This window comes from Monopterus albus, unplaced genomic scaffold (genome assembly GCF_001952655.1).
Source record: "Monopterus albus unplaced genomic scaffold, M_albus_1.0 scaffold134.1, whole genome shotgun sequence".
Taxonomy (NCBI): domain Eukaryota; kingdom Metazoa; phylum Chordata; class Actinopteri; order Synbranchiformes; family Synbranchidae; genus Monopterus; species Monopterus albus.
In genome coordinates this window covers 1,096,459-1,120,771 of record NW_018128014.1, presented here as the reverse complement: position 1 = coordinate 1,120,771, position 24,313 = coordinate 1,096,459, and the positions used below count along the sequence as shown (strand labels likewise).

The window sequence follows — 24,313 nt, the reverse complement described above, 5'->3', positions numbered from 1 at the left end:
TGTATGTTGAGTTTTGCCTTTCTCACTTTGCTGTACAATGTTTTTATCTATTATAAACTGAAAATCTGAGAGAAGCGTAGTGCACATGTTACATGCAGACCTTTGTTTTTTCTTCAGCAAATTCCAGTTTCCTTTGGTTAAATAAATATTTTGTTCTGGCATGTAAGGTCGATTCATTTTGGGGGTTTACTGCTTACATGCAGTCATGAGCACAGGAAGCGTACCTAGATATGACTAGCTAAATGAGACCATTCTAGTTATTTCAATAATTTGATACTTTGTAACTTTTACCTTCACATCTTCTCACCTAAATAGAAGAGAAGTATCAATAGTGACACCTAGTGGTCAGGATTTAAATACACAAGATTCAGTTCTATTCTTAATGTTTCATGCATGTGTGTGAATACCAGGCACAGCTTAGGACTTCAGAAAGAACTCTGTGTTATAACTGGATGTTTGTGATTATTTCTTGGGACACTTTAGTGTTGGCATACTGTCTGAGTTGTTTCCTGTTTGAGATCTGTGCGTCTGCAGAACTCCAGCCACGATGGAGTCGGGCCAGAAGCGTTGTGTGGGACGGTGCTGAGATTTCATCTTCTTCGCTTTGGGAGCTGGATCTGGGTTACTGGCATCCAGCATTGGCTGGAGGATACGCCGACGTGCATTGATGAACCTGGGAAAATAGACACAGACAAGAGATGGAACTGGTGTAAGGGACAGAGATGGAGATACAGATTGGCATTATTAATAAATGCACAGAACACAGAAGGAAAGTCATGGAAGTGAGTACATATCCGTTTTTGTCCTGGAGAATCTTCACACAACAATGGCCAAACTAGTATAAGCTTTAACAGAAGTCCATCCAAAAATGTCCATCAAATCTTTTGGATATCCTTCCTTCGTAAGGGTGGTCTCAGGTTTTCTTATATATGCTCCATCAATCAGTCATGTGACTCATAGTTAACCATAGACACAATGCTAAGTTTACAAACAAACAATACTGTATTTCTTAAATATGTTTCTACATTCACAATATTTACTCCTGGTAAATACATACATTTGCAAGAGAAATATAAATGACAATAGATACAAAATATACAACCCTACAAGTGAGTGCTGGTTGCCAAATGCAATCCTTCATACTATCAGTGGATAAAAGTGTGGAATCTCAATTTTTCAATATATAGCAGCAAATTTTGGTCTTTTAATTGTTTTCAAAAGCATGCACTCATGAAGGGAGGTGTACTTGATATGTACAACCAGGAGATGGAGCCACAGTAGCAGCAATCTAGTGAGGAACTCCAGTCTCACTCCTAAGTTCAACTGATGCACAGCCTCCACTCATATTTCCACTTCACTAATATAAAGAAGTGCCTCTCTGTGTATTAAACACACGAGGATGTCATAGCTATGGTGAGACTGGCATTCTTCTTCTACTGTAGGAATTCAGCATCTTACCAGTTGTTCACTTGCAAAAGGGTTAGACTGGTCTGTGCTGCAATCTGCCTTTTCTCATCTTCTGTTGGGTAAGGGTGCTGCAAGAAGGGAGAAACAACATGTTGGCTTTCAACCAGGTTTTTAAAATTAATAGCATGTGTGTGACTTGTCAGGTTAACACTAAAATACCCTACTCTTTCACCATTCAGTAAACGGCCTCTCTCAACTAGTGCACTCTCCATATACACTCACTGGCCACTTTATTAGGTACCCCTGTACCTAAAATATTATGTAGTCCAGTACAACACCACCTTTAACTATGACCTCCATAATAAACATATAATTGAATTTATACATTTATGACAATTTCACCAGAAACGGGAACATTTTGAGCTTCATAAAAACAGATGTAGCTAATACAGTGGCCAGTGAGTTTGTCTCAACAGATGATTTTTTTTTCTCTTCCATAGCTTCCAGTTCATAGTACTTCCCTTGAAACAAATAAGACCATTATAGTTGAATGCACGCACACGCAAACACACACTCTCTCTGGCTCACCATGAGATGCTGAAAGAGCCAGGAGCGCATGATGTTGGTAGCGTGTTTGGGTAGGACCCCCCTTTTATTCTTGGACTTCTTGTCTTCACTGTCCAACAAGGACGACAGATCCACGTTTACCTTTGTAACAGATACCGAGAGGGCGGAAGAGAGTGAAAGAAAAGACAAGAGAAAAGGAGGAGACGGTAGGGCTTAGTTATTGTTGCCACGGAAACAAAGGGAGACTACAAATTACCTATCTTTTTTTCTGTGGCAAGGGCAGAAATACCTCCTCAAGTGTCACCATGGTAACTGAGTTTGAGTAATGATACTTAAAACACAAAAAAGCAGCCCCATTGACTACGTGGAAACACAAGAGGGTCAGTATTCTGTTGGTGCTTCAACATGGTGTTTAAAGAATGGAGGGTCAGCCAAGCCCTCAGTCAAAAGTTTAGATTTCACAGCTTGCTGCTGAATTAGTGAGGAGCTGGTACAAAGTGTGACTGTGTTTGGTTTAGTTTTTCATCTGTGTTGGCCTAAGCCTGACTTTGTGAAATCATTATTCAGATGTTATTGTTTGGAGTGTGAGTTCTAAAGGACGGGATGATCTCAGAGTATTGACAGTCTTTGACAGCCTGCAGTGTACATATGGATGTGTGTATGTGTATCACTCCATGTTTTTGGTCTGCTTGAGCTATCCTAGCGAGGACTGACTCTTGGTAGTCCATTGTTCTTGTGAGGGCCTTTAGGGTTGCGATGGTGTTTAGAGGACATTTCTATGGTTACAGTCAAGGCTAAATTAGGAAACAGTGTGACTGCTCTAGGGCTCTTATTACATAAAGGTAAAGCTGCAAAGAATGATAGAATAAGTCTGATGATTGTTTATAGTAAATAGCCCACGTCAACAATGAATGTCTCCTTCTAGCAAGTACTAGGCCTGATGCATCTTATTCCTCTGTGCCTCCGAGCTTCATTATTGTCCAAAAGCTATTTTAAACACATCACTGAACCACATTGCTGCACTGGTTGAAATGTTCTTTCATCACCATGAACACACACACTGTAGTTTATTATGACTCAGCCCTGACATACAGTACACTGTTCTGCAGCCTAAAGTACTCACTAAGGCATCAGGTATGTATTAATCCAACGGTGAAACTAGTCTCTAACACATTAAACATTTCCTCCCGTTTCTTAAAAACTACAGTGGCCAGCTGTTTTACTAAATGACTTCTCCTATCTTTTTAAATTAAATGTATATATATTTGTCCCCTGTTTTTAAACACTGGCATGGGGCTGAACTCAGGGACTGTTAGACTGTAGTCAGAAGGAATTTAAGGACAAACATATATCATTGGTTTGGGTCTCATTTTTAATAAAATATGTACAACAGGTAAATACTGTATATGTCTATTTTATCCCTCGTGCGAGTTTATCTGATTTTCTTATAGATCCTCTCCAGAGATTTTTTATGACCAATAAAAATAGTCAGCCCTCTGTACATCATTCTGCACATGATTTTGAGTTGAGGGGTTTTTAGCAGGACAGCCCATGTTTTTTGTGCATTTTCACAGAATTGGTTTAAGATCAGATTTTTGGCTTATTTTTTGAAAACTGTCAAATTAAGCCTAGTTAGAGGAAGATAATGTGAAACATAACGGGCCCTCAACATCAAAATCCCTTTGGCACTATCTGTAAGGAACTATACAGTACTTCATACAGTACATAGAAACACATACCATATGAAGACATACACATGTACACATGCAGTGAGTCACACCTGAACACTGTCTTTTAATGACTGCATATCCATAAATATGTAATGAGTAATATGAACAAGACTTTTAGTCTGTTGTTGTCATTGTACCAGACTGTGACTGTAAGTTTTGTATGTTTTTTGTTGTACTGAATGAGGTACCTACAGTATTTGTGAACACTAAAATCCTTCATGAAAACACAAAACAATGCAAGTCTGCTAAACAATGTAAAATGTATAAATTTTATGCAGAGTGTAGCAGTGGAAAGAATACCGGCTGTCCCGAAAATAAATAGCAAACACGATGTGTTCATTATATGCCCTCATACATGTGCCGAACCTCCTCTAACCCACACAGTGCCCATAAATACACATTCACACACTCAGATCCCCCCTTATACGCCCCATGCAAAACAAGACTCATTACAGTTGCAGCTGGGTGTCACACGGATAACCCTCCCCTTATTCCCCCTCAGCCAAGGGAGCATGTGTGTTCCGGGGGAAAGTGAGGTTGAATTAATTGGCAGCACCGTGCTCAAGAGTGTGATTACTCGGGGCTTGTCTGCAAAGTAGCAACGGGGCCGTGTTCAATTCCCAGCCCACATGTAGCACTCTGCCTCAGCTGGATCACAGCTATTCACCGAGGCTTCCTCTCACTGTCGAGAACAGAATTACCTACCTGACAGTGAATTGCTTTCCAGGCCAGCCCTGCTGCACATGGAGCACTGTTTAAACTTCCCTGCTCCCACTTTCTGTTTATATCTAAGTGTCAAAATTGGACAAATACTGGCCACACCGGTGATACATTAAATCTACAATAGCCTGGTGTTTTTTGTAATTTTGGTCATAAATGCATTATGTTTGAAAGGTCTAGAGAAAGGAACAAAGCTGTGATTGCTCTTTTCAAAAAGTAGTTACAATGGAATTCTCTGTTTAATATCTCACATACTCCACCTGTAAAAACCAGAATTAATTTTAATAGGAAAATTAGTTTCACCCATTTCATTACTGTGCATTTCATACCTTAATAGTGCATCAGTAATCACACTGGCTCAAAGAAACTGGATTTATAAGAACTCTTGTGTTTACAACACAGAATCTGCATGAGACATTCATCCAAGTTAATCGGGCTATCGTACATTATGTACATTCCTATCAATGTGCAGTCCTTTATGTTTGCTGTACACAAAGTTCCTATCTGTTTCTGAGCTTTTTAATCAGTGATACTACTAAGTATTCCATATTAAATCCATTGCCAGTACTTCAGTGGATGATGGACATTTTACTTTATTTTACTATTCTATGCTTTTATGTAAAACTAGCTTTCATACAGGATATTTTTTCTGCCAACATTTGCTGGTCTGTTATTTTGCCTTTGGTGTGATATCTCAGTCCTGTGTCGTGACTGTCTTTTAATGAGTCAGCACAAATGATCCAGATCAGATTCCTTGTGCTTTTATGCGGTGAAACTAAGACATTCTGACAGTGAAAAGATCTCCTGTCAGCAGACCTACAGTAACAACAGTCTGATTTTCCTTCCCATTAGAGGAAGGTTTCTACTCCTCTGACCTTCTTTCCTAACAGAGGAGGGCATGTGTACAACAAACGGACAGTTGTAACAGTCCTACCTAGATTAACCGTAATAGACCGAGGAAGACAACAGAAATAGCTCTTTGATGGCTGACTGCTGACCTTTAAAACAGTAATGCAACAAGGAGTACAGCTAAGTTACACAAAACAGTTACTTAATTTAATACATCATTGTTATAGTCTATATCTAGATATGGCAATACCTGGTTTAAATTCACTGTATGGTACTTATAGGGTGGTGCAGGTCTAAAACATGGCTTTTGGTCTTCAGCCATGCAGCTCAGATATCCATCCATCCATTATCTATGCCGTTTATTCCTGAATAGGATCGTGGGGGAGCTGGAGCCAATCCCAGCTGACATTGGGTGAGAGGCGGGGTCCACCCTGAACAGGTCACCAGTCTATCACAGGGCTGACACTTAGAGACAAACAACCACACACACTCACACCTACGGGCAATTTAGAGTCACCAGTCAACCTAAGCTGCATGTCTGTGGACTGTGGGAGGAAGCCGAAGTACTCGGAGAGAACCCACGCAGGAATCTTCTTGCTGTGAGGTGACAGCGCTAACCACGCGGCTGTGCCTGTTATGGTTTTGGACTTGCTTCCTGTCTTTGTGCTTTTATTTTGGCTGGTTTCCTGTTCTGTGCCGCCTCACCTGCCCCAGCTTTAATGTTGTCCTTAATCACTAATCATTGTTTCCACCTGCTGCTTGTTATCCCCTGGTCTCCAGCCCATATATTCTCCTCCTTTCCCTTAGTCACTTACTGGTTCATTCCACTCACCACACCCTCCCAGTTCATGTTGCTACTGTACGTTCTGCACCTGTTTGTTTCCAGCCCTGGCTACCTTTGGACTGTTTTCTCTTTGAGTTTTGGATTTACCTGTCATTAAGGATTCGTGTCATTAAAGAGTTGTTTGTTTTTCCTAGCTCCCTGGCTGAACTGTTTTGTAGTTGAATTGTACATTTTTGTTACACTTTATTAGGTTGAGTTCCCTAAGTTATACCCATAGTCCTTTGTTTGGTATTTTGTATATTAAAGTTTGACAAGAACTATTCCCTGGCCAGTGACCAGCTTTTTGAGTCCATCCCGTACTCGTGACCTGATGGTGCAGCTCAGCTAGTTAAATGTTAAACATTTCATCAGACCAGATATATAAAGCCATCAACAACTGCCTTTAGCTCCAGCATTCAGTGTGATGTTCTGCAACTGAATATATCTTTTTATTACCAGAGTTTGAAGTTACAGTCTATTAAATGCCAGGCCAAGTCTTGTGTCACAAATAGGGGTTGGCCAACTGGGTTTGGGGGTGGAGGACAACTTTAGTGTATAGCTGAATAAATAAATGTAGGTAGATGGGTGCATAGCTGTGACAGATATGGTTATATGCCTTCTGTAGACACTTTGTAAATGTTAGGGTTGCCATGTTACCATGTCATCATTTGAATGATGTAACTTTTAGTTAATTATAATTAGGTATGACACAAAAACTTGGCAATCTAAGAGAAAATACATAGTGAATGTGAAAACAGTTTTAAATAAAAGGAAATATTAAAATCACATATGTCGTTATGTCATAAAAATCCAACCCCAGGCATCCATGTGGAGTTGACTGTTGTAAAGCCTTTCACGGAAAGAGAATAAAACGTTTGGGGGTCATAATATTTCCTCTCCATAATAATTCCACAGTATAATGCTCTTATTCTTTTTATATTTTTATATTATATTTTATATTGCAAAGTGTATGGTACTTTCATGCTTTTGAAAAATAAGAAACAAAATATTGAGTTATGAATGTTCTGTAGCAACTGAGTTTTATTTCTTAAATTACATTATCAACAATATTTGATCTATAAATGATCCTGGGGTTAAGTACATGTCCTTCATGACTTTCAAATGCAGTCAAACCTGACAGAATCATGTAAGGGAATAAACAATGTGGGAAAAGTAAATTTCCATTTTATCTCTCAGCAGGGGGCTGTGTTCCGACAGAGGCGATGAAAAGGCACCCAGGGGGTTTCAGTGAGATGTAACAAGGTCCTGTTAACACTAACAAAGGAAACAAATGTGTTGGCCCAAGCATTACCAGCCCTAGGGCTTTACCTGTGAGTTCTGGATCTGAATGGTTCCTGGTGGCAGCGCCTGCGTTAACACTTGTCCTTGTGATGTCACCATGGCAACTGGCTGGTACAGGGTCCCACCTGAGGAGATAATTTGCCATCATAAGTATGAAGTAGCTCCCCCAGCCACATCATTGACTACCACCAGAGCCTTATTAACTTCTTGTCAGCCCCACAAACAAAAACAAGGCAGACAAAATGATTAGATTCATGGTGCATAAATGTCCTTTCACCAAGAAAAAGAAGAAGGGAGTGTGTTTTTGCTACTGGCTTAATTAGCCCTGATCAAGACACTCTTATCACAGTCTGTTTGAGCTCTTCAGTGAATAGTGATCAAAGGCAGAGACATTGATTTATTTTGGGTTAAAAGGGATTTCCAGAGGGCAAGATTAACATTTCACTGTACAGGCTTGGCATTATAAGAACCTATCAGCCAAGCACGCTGTGAAGGAGAGCCACAACAGGGCTCTCAGACACACATGTAAACAAAAGTCTGTCATAGCAGCCATACTGCATAACAAGCATTCCCATTTTAATACAGTAAAGGCCATTTAAGTGTAATGGTTCAGCTCAGAATGTTGTTGGGATTGAATTCATCAGCAGGTTGATTTTATGTACTTTATTGACAATATGGATTATTATTAATAATATCACTATGCAAAGTCATGCTAGATACTCAAACTGTTGTTACATTCTCTTTTAGACATTTCATGTCAGTTGTCAGTTTATATGTACAGATTGACTGTTAAATTCAGTACAGACAACAGCTTTTGTGTCAGATTAAATAATGTAAATAAGAATATTATTTACAGTATAATAGTTTGACTATATAACATAGCTGTGAAGTGTTTTACAGAAAGAATATAAAACATACAAAGAAACAGGAAATTTAGCTAAGTTAATGACACAGAGGAGTGGAATATTAATAATTCAATGTGCTCAAAATATAAAATGAATTAAAATAAATAAGCCATATTTTGAAACAGCTGGAGATGGAGAAACCATGATTGAATCACCCTGGTCCAAAGACTAAAGATGTGTAATTCATTTGTGGACTGGAGGGATGTCAAAATCTGTGTTATATTAGCTGTGTACCATTTATCCTCTACTAAGAAAAAAATCAGAATGCCACTGCATTAATGCATGTCTATATTCATTTAAGTGTGAAGTAACATTTTCTACATCCTTATTCTGAATAATACATTCAGTGACAGCATAAATATACACTATTCCCATTAGGTTTTCAATATCAGAATGTCACAATATTACACTCATTCATTCAGACAAGCTAAATTCTGTGTACATCTAAATGCTTTTTTAAGTACTACAGTTCATTCCTGGCAAATGGAATTATTTAATATTGTCCACTGGGGCAATAAGGGGCTCAAATACTGCATTCCCATTTATCAATAACACTGGACAGGTGTAAAAATAGGTGTGCTGTAACAGGAAGTGTGATTGTTATCTTTTAATGTGGAGGTTTCACTGTGTGAAATTAAACTGCTTGTCTGACCAGAACAGTCTGACAGCCTACCCAATCCAAGTATCACAGATATCAAAGTTATTAGCAGATGTTATTATGAAGAGTCTAAGCAATGTAAAAAAATAGTTCAAATAGTCAGTATGCCACTTTTTAAGTGTGACATTGCACCAGAAAAACACAAGCCAAAATGAATCTTATATGTGCAAGGGCCACAGTGTTTTAATGTTTGTATGTGTAAACTCATGCTCACCTGGTACCACTTGAGAGTTGATGGTTGTCATGGCGACATTGCCCTGTTGCAGACCCCCGGTGGGCACCACAATCCCTGAAGGGTTAACTGAGCTGGAGACAGAGGTCATGGATGGAGAGGAGGTCTGAATTAGTTCCTGGGGGATCACAGAGAGACACTGGTGAGCAAATGTAAGGGAGTACCTCTACTGTTTGTGACTGAAAAACTCCCAACAGCAAAATCTACCTGGTGATAAATGACAAGCTGTATCTTGGGAAGTGCAACTCACAGAGGGATATCATCAAGGAAGCGTAAGATGCACAGAGTATGTGACTGACCTGCTGCATGCTGAGACTGGTGTGTGATGGAGAATAGGGTCCTCCCAGGTCATTGCGGAGAAGGTTGTCGCTGTGCATCTTAGTTTTCAGGCAGGTAATGTAACGGTTGCAGAAATCCTTACAGAGCTCATTAACCTTCTCTAACTCTAATAGGTGGATCCTCAACACCTGAATGGCCTTTACCATCTGAAGGAAACACAGGCAAACCGTAAAAATAAAATTATTATTAATGTACTTTAGTGGGTTTTAATGGATATTATAAATTACTACAACTGAATGGATTTTTAATAGATTCTGTGCACAATTGTAAGGAGTTTGTAGGCAGCATTTTATAACATAGCAGTAATTTTTCCAACAAGGTGAAAATTCAAGAATAGTTTTGGTGATATTTGGTTAATTTTAAAAGCCAATCATCTTACTATTATATATTTTACTATCTTATTTTGTATCTACATGATGTTATTAAAGTGTTAAATATGACTTTTAATGGCTTTTCTGCACTGTTTAATATCAACCAAATATTGTGGCATTTTGAAAGCTTTATTTTATTTAATAAATTTTAAGTGCTTTTACTAAAAAATCATTTACTACGAACAACCAAGTGGGTTAATGAAAACTGGAGAGATTATACAGCTGCACAGGTGATCACCCTGGAAATAACAAATGACCACATTAACTGAAAAAAAAAATCCAAAACAAGTTTTGTTGGACACCAAATACTGAAAAACTGAGGTGAGGTGTTTACAGACTGTCCTAAAGGGTGACATGTGATGAGAGGAAGTGACATGCAGCAATTTCTTGTACTGATGAACAAGGAGTGTCATTCAGTTGGTTTCCAGTCATGCATATTGATTACAAGTATACAGGAAGATTGTAATCATTTCAGCCTTCACTTTCCCAAAGCTCAAAATCAGCACGCCAAGTCTGATATGTCTTAATACATCTAATATGTAATGCTGAGAGGACAAACTTTAAGCTTCTCCAGCCTCCAGCCTGTATTTTCTTCTCTTTAGCCAAAAACAAGCATGACATCTGTGGTTTAAATCCTCACAATGCTTCTCACATAACCTTTTCTTTCACATAAAGTATAAAATGGTGTCTATTACGTTGGCTTTTCCATCAGAGGCATTGCTTACAATACCAAAATCATACTCTCACTATCTATTTGAAGCTTTCTCCTGCATCTCAAGGTCATCTTCTTAGTGAATGGAGATGGAGATGCTGTTTTGTTTCATATATTGTTCCCAGTGGACAAAAATGAACTTTTATGCTAAAATATGTTTTTAAAAAGTATTTTTTTAAATTCAGAATTTCTGTTCTATCCCTACAAAATCTAAGCCACACCTCTACCACTATACTGGTGTGACTAATAACATACCTTTCTGCATAATTCCCACTAATTGCAGGGACTCTGAGTTTTTGGAATGCAAGCAAAGACCTTCAAGCAGTGCTCACACAACCAGGGGCATTGAGAGTCTCCAGTGAAACACAGCCTAAAGGAGTTGTTGATATGGAAGGCTGCAGCCGGTTTTACACACAGACACTTCTGAAGTTGAGGAAGAGCTCCCCTAACACAACAGAATTACTGGTCTGCTCAGACACTTTCAAGTAATTTGAATGAATGCAGAGTTAGAGAGCAGGCTCTATGAAACTGAAGGCAGATGGCACTGATGGACAAATGTCTGAAATAAAAGATCAATTCACTGGAGTTGTGTTGCTAGAAAAAACCTTGGGGCCAATTTCATTTCCTATATTCTAGATGTCCAATATTTCTATTAATATTTTAATAATTCTAATAGCAAATGGGGAAAATAATTTGAATGTTATTTAAATGTTGTTCTAAAATGTGAAATACTATATTTAATGACATTTTGGCAAAATTGGTCTAACCCAGTTTTGTTTGTAAGACAAGTTTTTAATAACAGGCATTATTCGGTTAGTGTTTGGCACCATACTGTACTGTTTCTTCTCCTCAACAGATATATGACCATCAACACCCTGGCGTTTCTTTGCTATGTGCTGCACACTTTAATGTGCTCCCTCAAAGTCACCACTCAAGGTCAACAGAATGGACAGAAAAGTGCTTGGCCAGGAGGAGATAAATCAGCTAATTAAACTGTGATTGCTTAATCAAGAGAACAGTAACTCTTGCACCCACTGCAGCCATTCAGGCCCAGTGTAACATAACTGCCCTGTGGAAGAGTTAGTGCCCTCTGGGAGGGATGCTCACACCCAATGCCTCATAAAACACACAGATGCAGGATTAATTGACTGTTCAGCACTTGTCAACCTGCCGTTCCTAGTATTGTAATGGCAGGAGAACACTTTTTTTCTTGTCTCTGTCTTTGTCTCACTCTGCCTGGTTTCAGCTCCACCCCCTCTTTTCTCAGTGAACATGATCAGCATCCACCTTCTTTTAATTTGGAATTACTGCTAGCTGTTGTACAAGGGGAAGTGCAAAGGTAGGATGAGGAAGATTACATGACAAAGGAGAGAATGATTAGGAGTAGTAATGATGCATTTCTACGGCTATAGCATTGTCTTCCCTTATTTTTATTTATTTATATATGAGATACATTATGTTCCATAAATTAGCTCACTGAAGTATTAATAATGATAATGCATTACGTGTCCCAGACGTTGTCTTACCAAGTTGTCCAGCTCTGGATCTTCACTGAAGAAGGGCTTGTGTTCTCGCTCCTGCTGGTGCACAAAGTTTTCAATGTCCACATCAAAGCTGGCTGACGTGATGCATTCAGACCCCTGTGTAGCTTGCTCACATTTCTCAAACAACAAGGCCAGCAGGGGGAACAAAGGATGTCTGTGGAGAACAAAAGAGAGGCGCAGATCGTACTGTTGTTTATCTGAAGGAGTATTAGTAGTCCATTTTACCACTGCATTTCTAATGTCCCATCACAAGACATTTAATGCATTGTAGCTGATGTTGGAATTTTGTGTGCTGCAATTCATTGTTGTTGTGTAGCCACTAACTTGCTTTTTCTGTTTATCTCAGTTTGGTGAGTCCCTATATTTCCCAGAATGCTGTGCGCGTAGACATATAGCTAACCAACTTCTTTCTGTGGGCAGCTTGGTTTCTGCCTGTGTGACTGTGGTTGTGGAAGAAAAATATCACATCTAGAAATAAGCTCTTTCTCTTTGGTTTTAAACAGCTAGTGCAAATATTTGGACACTTACTGCTTATATTTTACACAAAGCTGAAACTGTTTCTGCTACAGTATGAAACTCCAGTGGATTATGTTGCCACGGTGTGAGAGTGTCTGTGTTTGGTCAGTTACTGTTACTCAGTTTATGAGAAATAAGCCCAAGAATGCAAGATACAAATTGTTTAACCAGGGATTTTTCCTTGGCAGCAAGCAGCAAACATTTTCCAGTCACTTTACATCACCCTGTTTCTATTGGTAAAATAAATACAGGCTAAGAATAGATGAAACATTTTACCATGGAACATGGTCAGCTGAATATGTTCTGCCAAGACCATATGCTTTCTTTTGGCCTGCTGTGAAGAGAAGTCTTGGATCAATTCCTTAAAGTCCAAGAGAAGATTTTATTCAGTGACATGTTGATGCTTCTCTGTCATTTTGCTTTAATCCTTGATATTTCAGAATAAAGCCTCTGACTGACTCTCACTGTCAAATCCTGTCAGTGACAGGTAGACACAGTCTTAATCAACATGTTAGGAATCCAAAATCCACCTGTTTTCAGTAGCTATGAGGTTTGATCTCTCTATCTGGTCTGATCATCAAAGATCTGAAGTACATCAGCTCTTTGGAGAGATATTTGTCCAAATCAGAGCGATATCAGTGCTGACTCTGTCAGCTTCCCACTAGGAGTGTGTTTTTCCCTGTTGAAGTTGCAGTTGACACTTGATATTTAATTGTTTGTATGTTACACAACATCCATACACACATACCACACATGCCTCCCACTTGTTAAGGGACCAAAAGTAATGGGACAATTGGCTTCTCAGCTGTTCCATGGCCAGGTGTATGTTATTCCCTCATCCCAATTACAATGAGCAGATAAAAGGTCCAGAGTTCATTTCAAGTGTGCTATTTGCATTTGGAATCTGTTACTGTCAACTCTCAAGATGAGATCCAAAGAGCTGTCACTGTCAGTGAAGCAAGCCATCATTAGGCTGAAAAAACAAAACAAACCCATCAGAGAGATAGCAAAAACATTAGGCGTGGCCAAAACAACTGTTTGGAACATTCTTAAAAAGAAGGAACGCACCGGTGAGCTCAGCAACACCAAAAGACCCGGAAGACCACGGAAAACAACTGTGGTGGATGACCGAAGAATTCTTTCCCTGGTGAAGAAAACACCCTTCACAACAGTTGGCCAGATCAAGAACACTCTCCAGGAGGTAGGTGTATGTGTGTCAAAGTCAACAATCAAGAGAAGACACCAGAGTGAATACAGAGGGTTCACCGCAAGATGTAAACCATTGGTGAGCCCCAAAAACAGGAAGGCCAGATTAGAGTTTGCCAAACGACATCTAAAAAAGCCTTCACAGTTCTGGAACAACATCCTATGGACAGATTGACAGCTCTTTGGATCTCATCTTGAGAGTTGACAGCAACAGATTCCAAATGCAAATAGCACACTTGAAATGAACTCTGGACCTTTTATCTGCTCATTGTAATTGGGATGAGGGAATAACACACACCTGGCCATGGAACAGCTGAGAAGCCAATTGTCCCATTACTTTTGGTCCCTTAACAAGTGGGAGGCACATATGCAAACTGTTGTAATTCCTACACCGTTCACCTGATTTGGATGTAAATACCCTCAAATTAAAGGTGACAGTCTGCAGTTAAAGCACATCTTGTTCGTTTAATTTCAAATCCATTGTGGTGGTGTATAGAGCCAAAAATGTTAGAATTGTGTCGATGTCCCAATATTTATGGACCTGACTGTATAACTGTGTTTAGCAGTGCAACTCTAGGATTGGCAGTGCTGGTCTCTTGGTTGGCCTACATCTAAGATAGTGAGCTCGGCACTGTATACACCTGCTAGACATCAGCATAAGCATTTTGACTGTAAACATGGCTGCTGAGTAAAGATGGCCTTAAACTAGAAGACTATGATAAGACTCAAAAAAAACTTTTAAAAGACTAAAGTCTGACACCCACTCACATGACAATGTGTGATTAGTCAGAGGTTTTAGTCGTAGACTATGATTTTTGAAGACTGGGGAACTTGCAGTGTCACTATTTGCAAGAGTGCAACTAGATTTCTCTGCAGACTACTTTTGATTGGAGAAAACAGCCAAAAAGAAGAGGAGAAGGCACGCAGAATGCGGACACAACCCTGGATGACTGAAAGGGGACAGCTAGGTCTGTCCACCTTTTCTCTTTCTCCCGTCTGTCATGGTACAAATTGGATGGCACGTCAAACAGGCACTCTTGCTCACGCCACAACTCCATCAGTTTCTCCTCCTTTGTAATGGCCCAATAGAACTGTGCCTTCCAAGACACGGAGTCACTGGAATGTGACTCATGTTTGAATTGATCAGAACATCAAGACAAGAAAAAGACTGACTTAAAACAGCTCGGATCACCACCTCACACCAAACGATTAAGATGATACGACCGTAGCAAGAATCGTGATTTTAGTCTGATGTTAGGAATTTGTCTGAAGTTGTTAGGTGTATGGTCGTCATAAATGTAACTCTGCATAAAAACTCACAGAGACACTTTTCAAAAGTAGATTTTCCTGGCCTTAAAAAACAGAAATACCAATAGATTTGTCAAACAACAGTAGGCAATTTGACCAGTGGGATGGAAAATAAACAAACACAATCATATGAGCTCCTGACAAGTTTAAAGTCACTGACCAGTGCAGGTAATATTGAAATCACCCCACCTACTTTATAATAAATCTTGTTAATAGGGCTTTAGTCTTTCTTCTGATTTATATACTCTCATATAAACAGAGTCTTATATCTTTATAAAAAGAGGCAATCTGCCTGTAGTTCTTTTACCATGCATCTGCAAAAAAACATTAATGGACAGTGAGTGGAGAGAAGGTCCATTCCAAAGTGCTCCTCACAGCTCTGCTCTACTTTAATAGCATGGCAGCTTGATGACATTCCCAAAAGGACATGCTAAGCATATGCACAAGGTTCAACAAGAGATCACAACAAGATCTTAGTGTCACCTACATTGTTAAAATCTGCCTTTAAAAAAAAATGTCACTCACACAAGATCCCCCAGATACACTGTGGAATGGTCCACATACTGCACTGCTGTATGTACTACATGCCAGCATTATTGAGCATTTCCACTTGGAAGAAAGCTGCTATCCTAATGGCCAGGGTGGCAGCCTACAAGAAGGCAATAACATTTGTCAAAAGTCTGGACACAAGCCCAAGTGAGAATAAAATGTCTTGGTGCATATGAATATTTGTGCCCTAAAAAGCTACTTCATATATTTCATAGCAGAGGTGTGTGTTCTCCTCATTCCCCATTCTGTCCTGATTATTATTCCACACTCTGTGGTTCTGCACTCTCACACACTGTCCTTTATGTTACCTTTGACTTAGAGGAAACCCGGGAGAACTTCTCACAATATGCCACTGTCAAATGAATTCTGATAAGGCCTCTTGGTGCTATGTTACTGCATATAATATCTGTAATCGGGTAAGTGGAGGCACATTTCCTTACTGTCCTATTCAGTGGCTTTAGCTGTACAGCATGTGTAGAAAAGTGTTTTCAAGGAAGAAGGCAGAAAGCAAATTAGTCTTTTTAGGATTTGAAACCCAAGATAATGTTATCCAAACTGCTCAGGACTAAAATGGCCGGTGCAAGGCCACTGCAATCCTACATTTATTTTTAAAAAGTAAAAAAATTTCAAACTTAATTCTGGGTTACATTAAAGCTACATGAGGAATTTTAATGCGACAGTTTTCAAATGTCAATTTTCACCGGCCCTATCTGGCCCCCCACTAAACATATTCTGCAGGCACCACTGTTTCTTGACAGCCACTGGTCAGCAGGTAGATTAAATGGTTTTCTTAAAACCCCATATCACTCATCTTAAAATCCTGTGGTTTATCTGTTTTGTGTTCACACCACAAACAATCCTCATCAAAGTTTGCTTAAAAACCTACATTTCCAGGTGATGTCAGTCCAGTTTAACAGTGTTACAACAGTCATACCAAAGTGCTTTTCAGAACTAAAATAAAGGTGAGACAACAGCCTTAAATAATTATTTGAGAACCTTACTAAAATATTCTACACATGCTGTGACGTTTGTTTGTTTGATCATAGTGATGGCAGGTAATGGTTAGAGAACCAGGCTTGTTCCTGTTCAGTGTGGTCCCCAGACAGGCAGTACTGAGTCTACGTTGGCAGAAGAACATCAGTGCATGTGCCCCCTGTCCTGAATACTGAGGTGCCGCTGAGCAAGGCACTTAACATAAGCGTTGGATAAATACAAGGTGGACCGCGGTGAAATTGTCAAGCGTTGACCGGTCCGCAGTGATAAAAAGGTTTGGGGACCACTGCTTTTCAGAACTAAAATAAAGGTGAGACAGCCTTAAATAATTATTTGAGAACCTTACTAAAATATTCTACACATGCTGTGACGTTTGTTTGTTTGATCATAGTGATGGCAGGTAATGGTTAGAGAACCAGGCTTGTTCCTGTTCAGTGTGGTCCCCAGACAGGCAGTACTGAGTCTACGTTGGCAGAAGAACATCAGTGCATGTGCCCCCTGTCCTGAATACTGAGGTGCCGCTGAGCAAGGCACTTAACATAAGCGTTGGATAAATACAAGGTGTACTGAGTCCATGGTACAAGTCACATGAATGTAGTTTTTAGTCTAATTGATTTTTGTACTCGTCCATATTTTTCTCGCATTTTCATTTCACACAGTGCCATTGTTGTGGACGTGTGTTTGGGGGGGCTGAGTATATATCACAGGGGACTGCCCTGGCATGGAGGCAGACTGGGCTCATGCTCAGGCTCTAACTCACAGCTCTCATTTGCAGCCTTTAATAGTCGTCTATATTATACTCTAATCTGCGTGATCCCAATTTAATGCTGCTCCCTCAGACAGACGTGGCAGGAATACTAAACAGGGCGGGGGGTGTTGTGAGGGGTGGAGCGCCTCTGCCTTGTCTGTTTAATGTCTGCTTGTGGTGGGGTGGAGGAGAGTCTGGGTTGGGGTGAAGAAAAGGGGGCCCATAGAGCGAAGAGGGTGGCTCTCAGCACTGCAGATGGCGTCTTAACAAGTTATTTACTCTCACATTCAGTCTCTGTGTTAGTTTTATTTCAGAAAGAGATTAATTCTGCTAATGGGGTGAAATCATTGAACCCTCTATTTCTTTTCTATGATTGCTAATTATCTATAGACAAGGAACACTGTGGCCTGTTGGTCCACCAGTGTCAACAAAATGACACAGTTTGAGTCAAAAAAACAAGCTGATTTGCTTCATAAACATCATGCAGACACTGAAAGAAACACAAACCTTCTTTATTCACAGACATCTGCTGACAGGATGATGTGGCAGTACAGGAGTACTGTGGGTAGAGCTGCAGAGTACACAACACCTTTATGGCTCAATACATAATGCTCATGTATGCATTGCAAAATAAACATCAATAGCCAAGCTATAAACAGAACAAATATAGTAATTAAAGGTAACAATCCATATGATAGCAGAATGTCTTACTAAAAAAAGGCTCATTAAGAAAAAAATGTGCTGTGCCATGAAGATGTGATTCTACCGGGCATCAAGCTGTTGCCTCAGACAACTGTGTAAAGATGATCAAACTTGGTCACAGACTCATTAGGCACACAGTGTTTATTTGATTGCATAGCAGCTTTAAAAATAAAATCTCACTGGCTATGACAGTGTATTACTGACACCACAAGAAGCAGTTTCTCAGTTTCACACAATAATAAGAAAATGTGAGCAGAATTATGACATACTAGCTTTCATTTAACAACTTATTTCCTGTTAATAAGAAACATTTCTTGTTATAACATCATGTGACTAACTTGTTATTTAACAGAACTTTTTATTAAACCAAGAAAACTGTTCTTGTTAGATCTTATGCTGTTATGTCAAGAAAATTGTCATATGTTGTTAAATCAAGAAGAAGATCCAGTCACTGCTTAAAGAGCAGACACTCTAGACTTCACTGGCTAGAAAAATTGACAGTGACTGGTTTATATGGTTTGATTAAGTTATATTACATGCTTCCTTCCTGTGCCTCATGCTGAATGAGACACAGGAAGTGAATGTTGTCATTTCTCTCTTGACAGCTGTCATGAGAGTTGCCAAGACAGGGAGGCAGTCGGTGTCCATTCATGTGTGTGGACCTCTCTCAAGTTGTAGCTGCACACCTAGTCCACATACAGTTATTATGCATTTGCACACAAAAGCAGCTCACAGCCATGACACATACAATAAACTCCTCCCAGCACATGGCTATTGTAGAACACTATATTATAGGATTTATTGAAACACTTTTTTTGGACACTGACTTGATCTTTTTCTTGCTAAAAGTGAATTTTGGTACTGCAACTAGTAATAGTGAGAGAATATGACATAAAAAAGCACATCTTGAAAGAGGTCAAGTTAATATAAGGAAACAGTTTTTTTTATCATGGTGGCAGCAATACACTGGAATTATATGCCTCTAGGATCACCCAGTAAAATATGTCAGGATGCGACGGTTGGATAATGGCACTGCTTCTCTTGTCTTTGCCACTTTGTAACTGAATATGAATTAGAATATGGATTTAAAAACATTGCCCAGTGTGACAGATTACTCTACAAGTTCTTTGTTTTTTAACACAACACACTCTGTTCTGATGTTTATAGAGATTTACTGTAGTTCCTTGTGACATTTACATGATCTGAGCTGGGAGAGGTAATCACCTGAGCCTGGAATTTGTGCTTATAATAATTGCATACAGGTATGCTAATGCAAAATGCTCTCCACATAATCCAGACAGCTAAATTTGTAGTTAGAGTTCACTTTATGCATCTTTAATTCTGGCCAAATTCTTGATTCACGACTACTACGACGAAAACTTCAGCTACCAAATGAAATTGCTCATTTATCAGCTGTGTTCTTGCTGTTGCTTTCTTCAATCAAAACACATCTTATTTAATGACTCTAAGTCTAACTAACATTTAGAAACATTGAAGTACATTAAAAAGAAACAGCATTTGTTCAGCACACTTGAAAATGTTGGAAATGTTGCTGGCATCAGTAAATAACATGTTGGAGAGTTTTATCCAGACAACAACAGCTTTATATAAGCTTGATATGGATCCATTTGCATGATGTAGAATATATTTGCTTTCACTTTTTTCTATACTGCAATTCATTTCCTTTCTTTGCTAACAGATTTAAAAAATATGCATTTAGATTTTGTGTTTTGCATTTAGGCTTAATGGAGCTAAAATGAAAGAAAGCAAGAAAGAAACATCATTTGTCATGTTCTTATCTTTCATTGCTGTGAAAACATGACAAGCACTCAGTGCATATGTGTAACAACCATATGGGGTTCTCAGATCAACTTTAGTCTTGATGTTCTAGGAGAAGTGTAAGCTCTACCTTGTGACAGGTGATCTGTGACTAGCAGCAAGCTTAGAATAAATTATGTAAAGGCTAATGCTACCAAGGCAATCAAGATTTGCATGAGGAAATGTCTGTCCTTGATGATATAACATTGCGCACAGTTGGACCTCTCCAACTTGGAGTGAGGTAAAAACACTACCATTCGGCGCTTTCTATGACCTTTACACAGGAAGTTGGGATTAAGGTAGATGGGGTGTGAAAAGGCATGCAATTTTATGAACAAGAACACATGTGTCTGTGTGTGTGTGTGTTTGTCTGCATGGTCATGCCATGTGTGTTTTCCAGTCTCCTACTGCCTATGCCAACTATCCTGAGCTCCCTGTGTTGGCTGCCAGAAGCAGCAGGTTCTATCTGCAGTGCGACGGAGTGGATATTGCCGGCTGGGGGATCATTACAAGGGCCATAAAAGAGCGATTTACAGGACAGCTAGTGAGTGGAGTCAGCACAGTCCCCCACCCTTCAGTACTGCATCGTGCTGGGTCACCAATGAAAAGCCCAAAATGGAGAATCAGAGGCCAGCGGGGAACGTGATGACTTAAACATGAAGATGAGGGGCATGGCAGTTCTAGTGGCATGTGCTATATAGTTGGCAAGTCAGAGGCTGAGGAGAAAAATGGTGCTATTTGATTTCTGATGTTTGATAAGAGGGCAGTGCACTTCAAAAAGGAAAAACAGAACATGGCTTAAAGGTTGAAAATTATTGTCGCACCTAAAAACATATTGTTTTTAAGTCATTCAATGGGTGCTAAAATTCAATAGTTTTTCTGGAGGTGAAATGAACTTGTGGTCAGATTATTTTGTGTCAAATAGCATTTACAAAGTCAAGAATAAAGTTTCTGTCTCAACACCCAAGCCAACATAGCCCGATGTCAGTTCCAGCAAAACACTGGCATTCAACCCATTGTTTAAGCAACATGAACATACTGGTCACTGTCAGTATCAATAGCTCTGATGGTTATGAGTACTATGAGCTATCACACTTGGGTTGTTATCATATGCAGTGTTACAGAAACCTAAGCAAAACTAGCAAAGTCTGGTTGTTTTTCCCTTCTTCTTAACAATGGAAGCTGCCTGTGTTACTAATCAGTCTACACTAGTGTTGACACATCTGAAGTCTGAACAGTAAGTGAATTGCTTTGACTTGAGTAAAGCCTGATTAAAAGTTATTTAAAACTTACAATAACTGGTTTTCTGGCAACTTTGACATTCATATTATGCTGAAATGATGAACTTGTTAGTGCCTATTCCCCTTACTGTACTGAAAATGAACTTCAAAACTGGGGTACAACTGTAATTTTTGTGTAATGTCCATCCCCAGTACTTACTACATATCCAGCAGTTATGGAGCAACATCGTCATTCATTTGGTGTGGTGTTTGTGTATGCATGCTTAATATCAGTCCAATATTCACTCTTTTTTAGTTCTGTTTGGTCTCCTCCAACTGCTGAGGTGCCGCTGAGCAAAATGCTCCACTATCAGTGTGGGAATGAGGATATTGCACATAATTTCATTGATTCCCGCTGTAGCTCTTACAGTGTGGGAAGTTTTTGCGCACATTTACAGCAACTACACTACTTAACATACTACATGCCAGGTAGCTATATAAACTGCACTTGGTGCACCTTCTACCACTCTCTACAAAGCTGTGTCCCCTCTGCTGTTGCAGTGTCTCTCGCTAGCACGGTCAGGTTTTAATGATGCCAACACGAAAACATGCAACGTAAATCTCCATCAACCAAAGTGGAACCCACTCATAAAGAACACCAGAACCCAAAAGGACTAGCGCAAATGGCAGTGCCAGTGATGTCAACGTTATTCCTCAGACAGGGGAATGATAACACTACAAAGCTGAAGCAGCAGTCCAAAGATGTTTCAGGCTAACTGGCTCAGATTATATTCATGGCTCAATCTTAACAAGTGTTAAATGAACTGCTTGATTTGTAAAATGTACGGTGCTGTGCATTTTTACCTGCCAATGTTACAAAACATCAACTTGAAGTCATTACTAGGACAGAGGTTCAGCACTGAAAATTTCATTTCAGAACTTGGCCCTCACTGAGAGCAGTAGTAGTTATCAAGTGGAAAGTGGAGGTGGCAGAGGACAGGGGAATAATAGAGCATGGTGATGAGAGAAAAGGGGGCCACCAAAAGAAAGACTAAGGGCTCTACTGCAGTGCAAGAGAGGAGGAGGAAGAGACAAATTACAGCAAGAGAATTCCAGTTCAGAGAATTCCTTCAATTGGAGCATATTGATGAAATGCAATTTCAGGTAAAATAAGACTAGGTAAGACCTGCAGTTAAGCTCACTAGTATTATACCCCAAAGTATATAAATCTCCCCTATGTGAAGCATTTAAGGTGGAAATTCCCCCCATTTTGAAAAATGAATTACATACCCTGCACTATGTTCACCAGCTAGTCCCAAACTATGTTTGTTTGTTGCTTGCAGGTAGTATACAGTTGGTTTTTACAGCTTTTATGTCAGGTCCGCTCGGTGCGACCTGCCTCTCTTCTGCCTTTCTCTCTCCTGCTCGCTGTTTTCGCAGGATCAGCACCTCAGCTGTGTCGCATTTTGTCATTAGTGACTTGTGGGTTGTCGCGTACAGCTGGGGAGCATACCGTAATCACCCTCCTACCTTATTTATACCTCTGGCGGACGCTCCGCCATTGCCGGAGCATTAACGTGCAGACCTCGTTGACAGCCCTTTGTTCGTGGTATGTATTGTACGTCATTTTGTTTTCCACGCTGACAGTTCCTGTGCTGTGGATCTCTTTATGTTTTTTCCCATTACGTTAGCTAGACGTTCTTTTTGGTATCCACGCTGACAGTTCCTGTGCTGTGGATTTCCTTTTTAGTTAGCTAATCCTCCTGGGTAGTTTGTTTATTCACCTGTCCATCTTCATCCTCACTCTCCTGTTTTTTTTGCCGTTAGCCTGTTTACTCCCCTGGTCATCCTGTTCTCCCTAGCCATATTTGCTCAGCCCTGGTTGTACAGTATGTGTTCCTCGACTCTGTTCCTTTTTTCACGTTTCCCACCATTAAAACCACCTTTTTTACTAGCACCTGGGTCAGCAGTCTTGAGTCCTGCCTCAGTTCTCCCTAACCCTCCAGGCGAGGGGGACTAACCATAACATTTTATGATTGAAATTATTCAATCACTTGCTGATAATTTGCTGTCAAGCTCCCTTAACCTGGGATGTTGTATATTCATGTGATTTTTTTTTTTTTTCTGTAGGGTCATCACTACCACATTATTTGATACATTGTTATACTGATTATTGCCACTTGAAGTAAATGTTTGTTGTATTACTTACTTGATATGAAGCTGTTCCTGTTTAACTAAAAACTGCAAACAGCTGTTTCTAGACAAACTTAAATTTTACACACACACACATGTACAGTACTGTCCTATCACATGTGCAACTCTATCTCCTGAGGGAGGTTGTTTATACAATCAAAAGCCCCAGAACACCTAATGAACGGACCTTGTGGTGAGATTTTTTTTTGTCAACTACTGTTTCCAAGGTCAAGAAAGAACATTCAATCTCAGCTGGACTTATCCTTTAAATTTGACTTTGGATATTACTGACATTAGAGTCAAGTTTTCTCTAAATGAGAAATATTAAACTTGCAGATGCAGATCTGTGCATAAAAACAAGCTCAAATCAAAGCAGCACACTCATCTAAGGAACAAGGTGTTTGTCTGCTTTCGTAACAATCTAGCAGGCCACCAAGGGGGTAGAGAAAGAGGTGGGGGTGGGGTGTGAAGGTATGTGTTTATGTGAATATGTGTGTGAGTTGGAGAGAGAGTGGGAGAGAGGTGGAGTTTCCCCGTCGCTCTCTCTGCTCCCTACTGTTTGCCTGCCTAATCAGGCCTGCTGTACCCCCATATATTAGAAGCCATTTTGTGGTGGAGTCCTGCTGGGTTTGCTCCCAACAAGGCCCTCGTTTCCCCAGGCTACATGTCTGAAGCACACACTGTTACAGTGTGTGCATTTGAGTGTGTGGTGTTGGGTACACACACACAACTTGAATAAACCATGTCTCTTTTGCAAACTCTTTTTATTCTTATGTCTGGTCCTGAACTTTTTCTTTTTTTCTCTGAGGCCTTGATGGATTGTACAACATTTTGCTCAGTGCTGATTGATGCCTGACAAGAACTCTGGGTAGAAATATATATCTATCTACATATATATATA

The 24,313-nt window shown here is 39.7% G+C and overlaps 1 protein-coding gene across 4 annotated transcripts in view; it reads right to left on the bottom strand.

Annotated features, from left to right (window-relative positions):
- The window catches only part of pknox2 (pbx/knotted 1 homeobox 2), a 100,368-nt gene that overhangs the window by 2,639 nt on the left and 73,416 nt on the right, over positions 1-24,313 (bottom strand). For 3 of the 4 annotated variants that reach the window (XM_020613516.1, XM_020613518.1, XM_020613517.1), the window contains 7 exons: positions 12,142-12,313; positions 9,493-9,678; positions 9,176-9,311; positions 7,426-7,523; positions 1,996-2,115; positions 1,459-1,535; positions 495-673 (listed from right to left, as the gene is read on the bottom strand). In XM_020613516.1, the coding sequence (XP_020469172.1) occupies positions 495-673; positions 1,459-1,535; positions 1,996-2,115; positions 7,426-7,523; positions 9,176-9,311; positions 9,493-9,678; positions 12,142-12,313 (968 nt within the window). The remainder of the gene's footprint in view (positions 1-494; positions 674-1,458; positions 1,536-1,995; positions 2,116-7,425; positions 7,524-9,175; positions 9,312-9,492; positions 9,679-12,141; positions 12,314-24,313) is intronic. The other variant, XM_020613519.1, reaches the window with a different exon arrangement.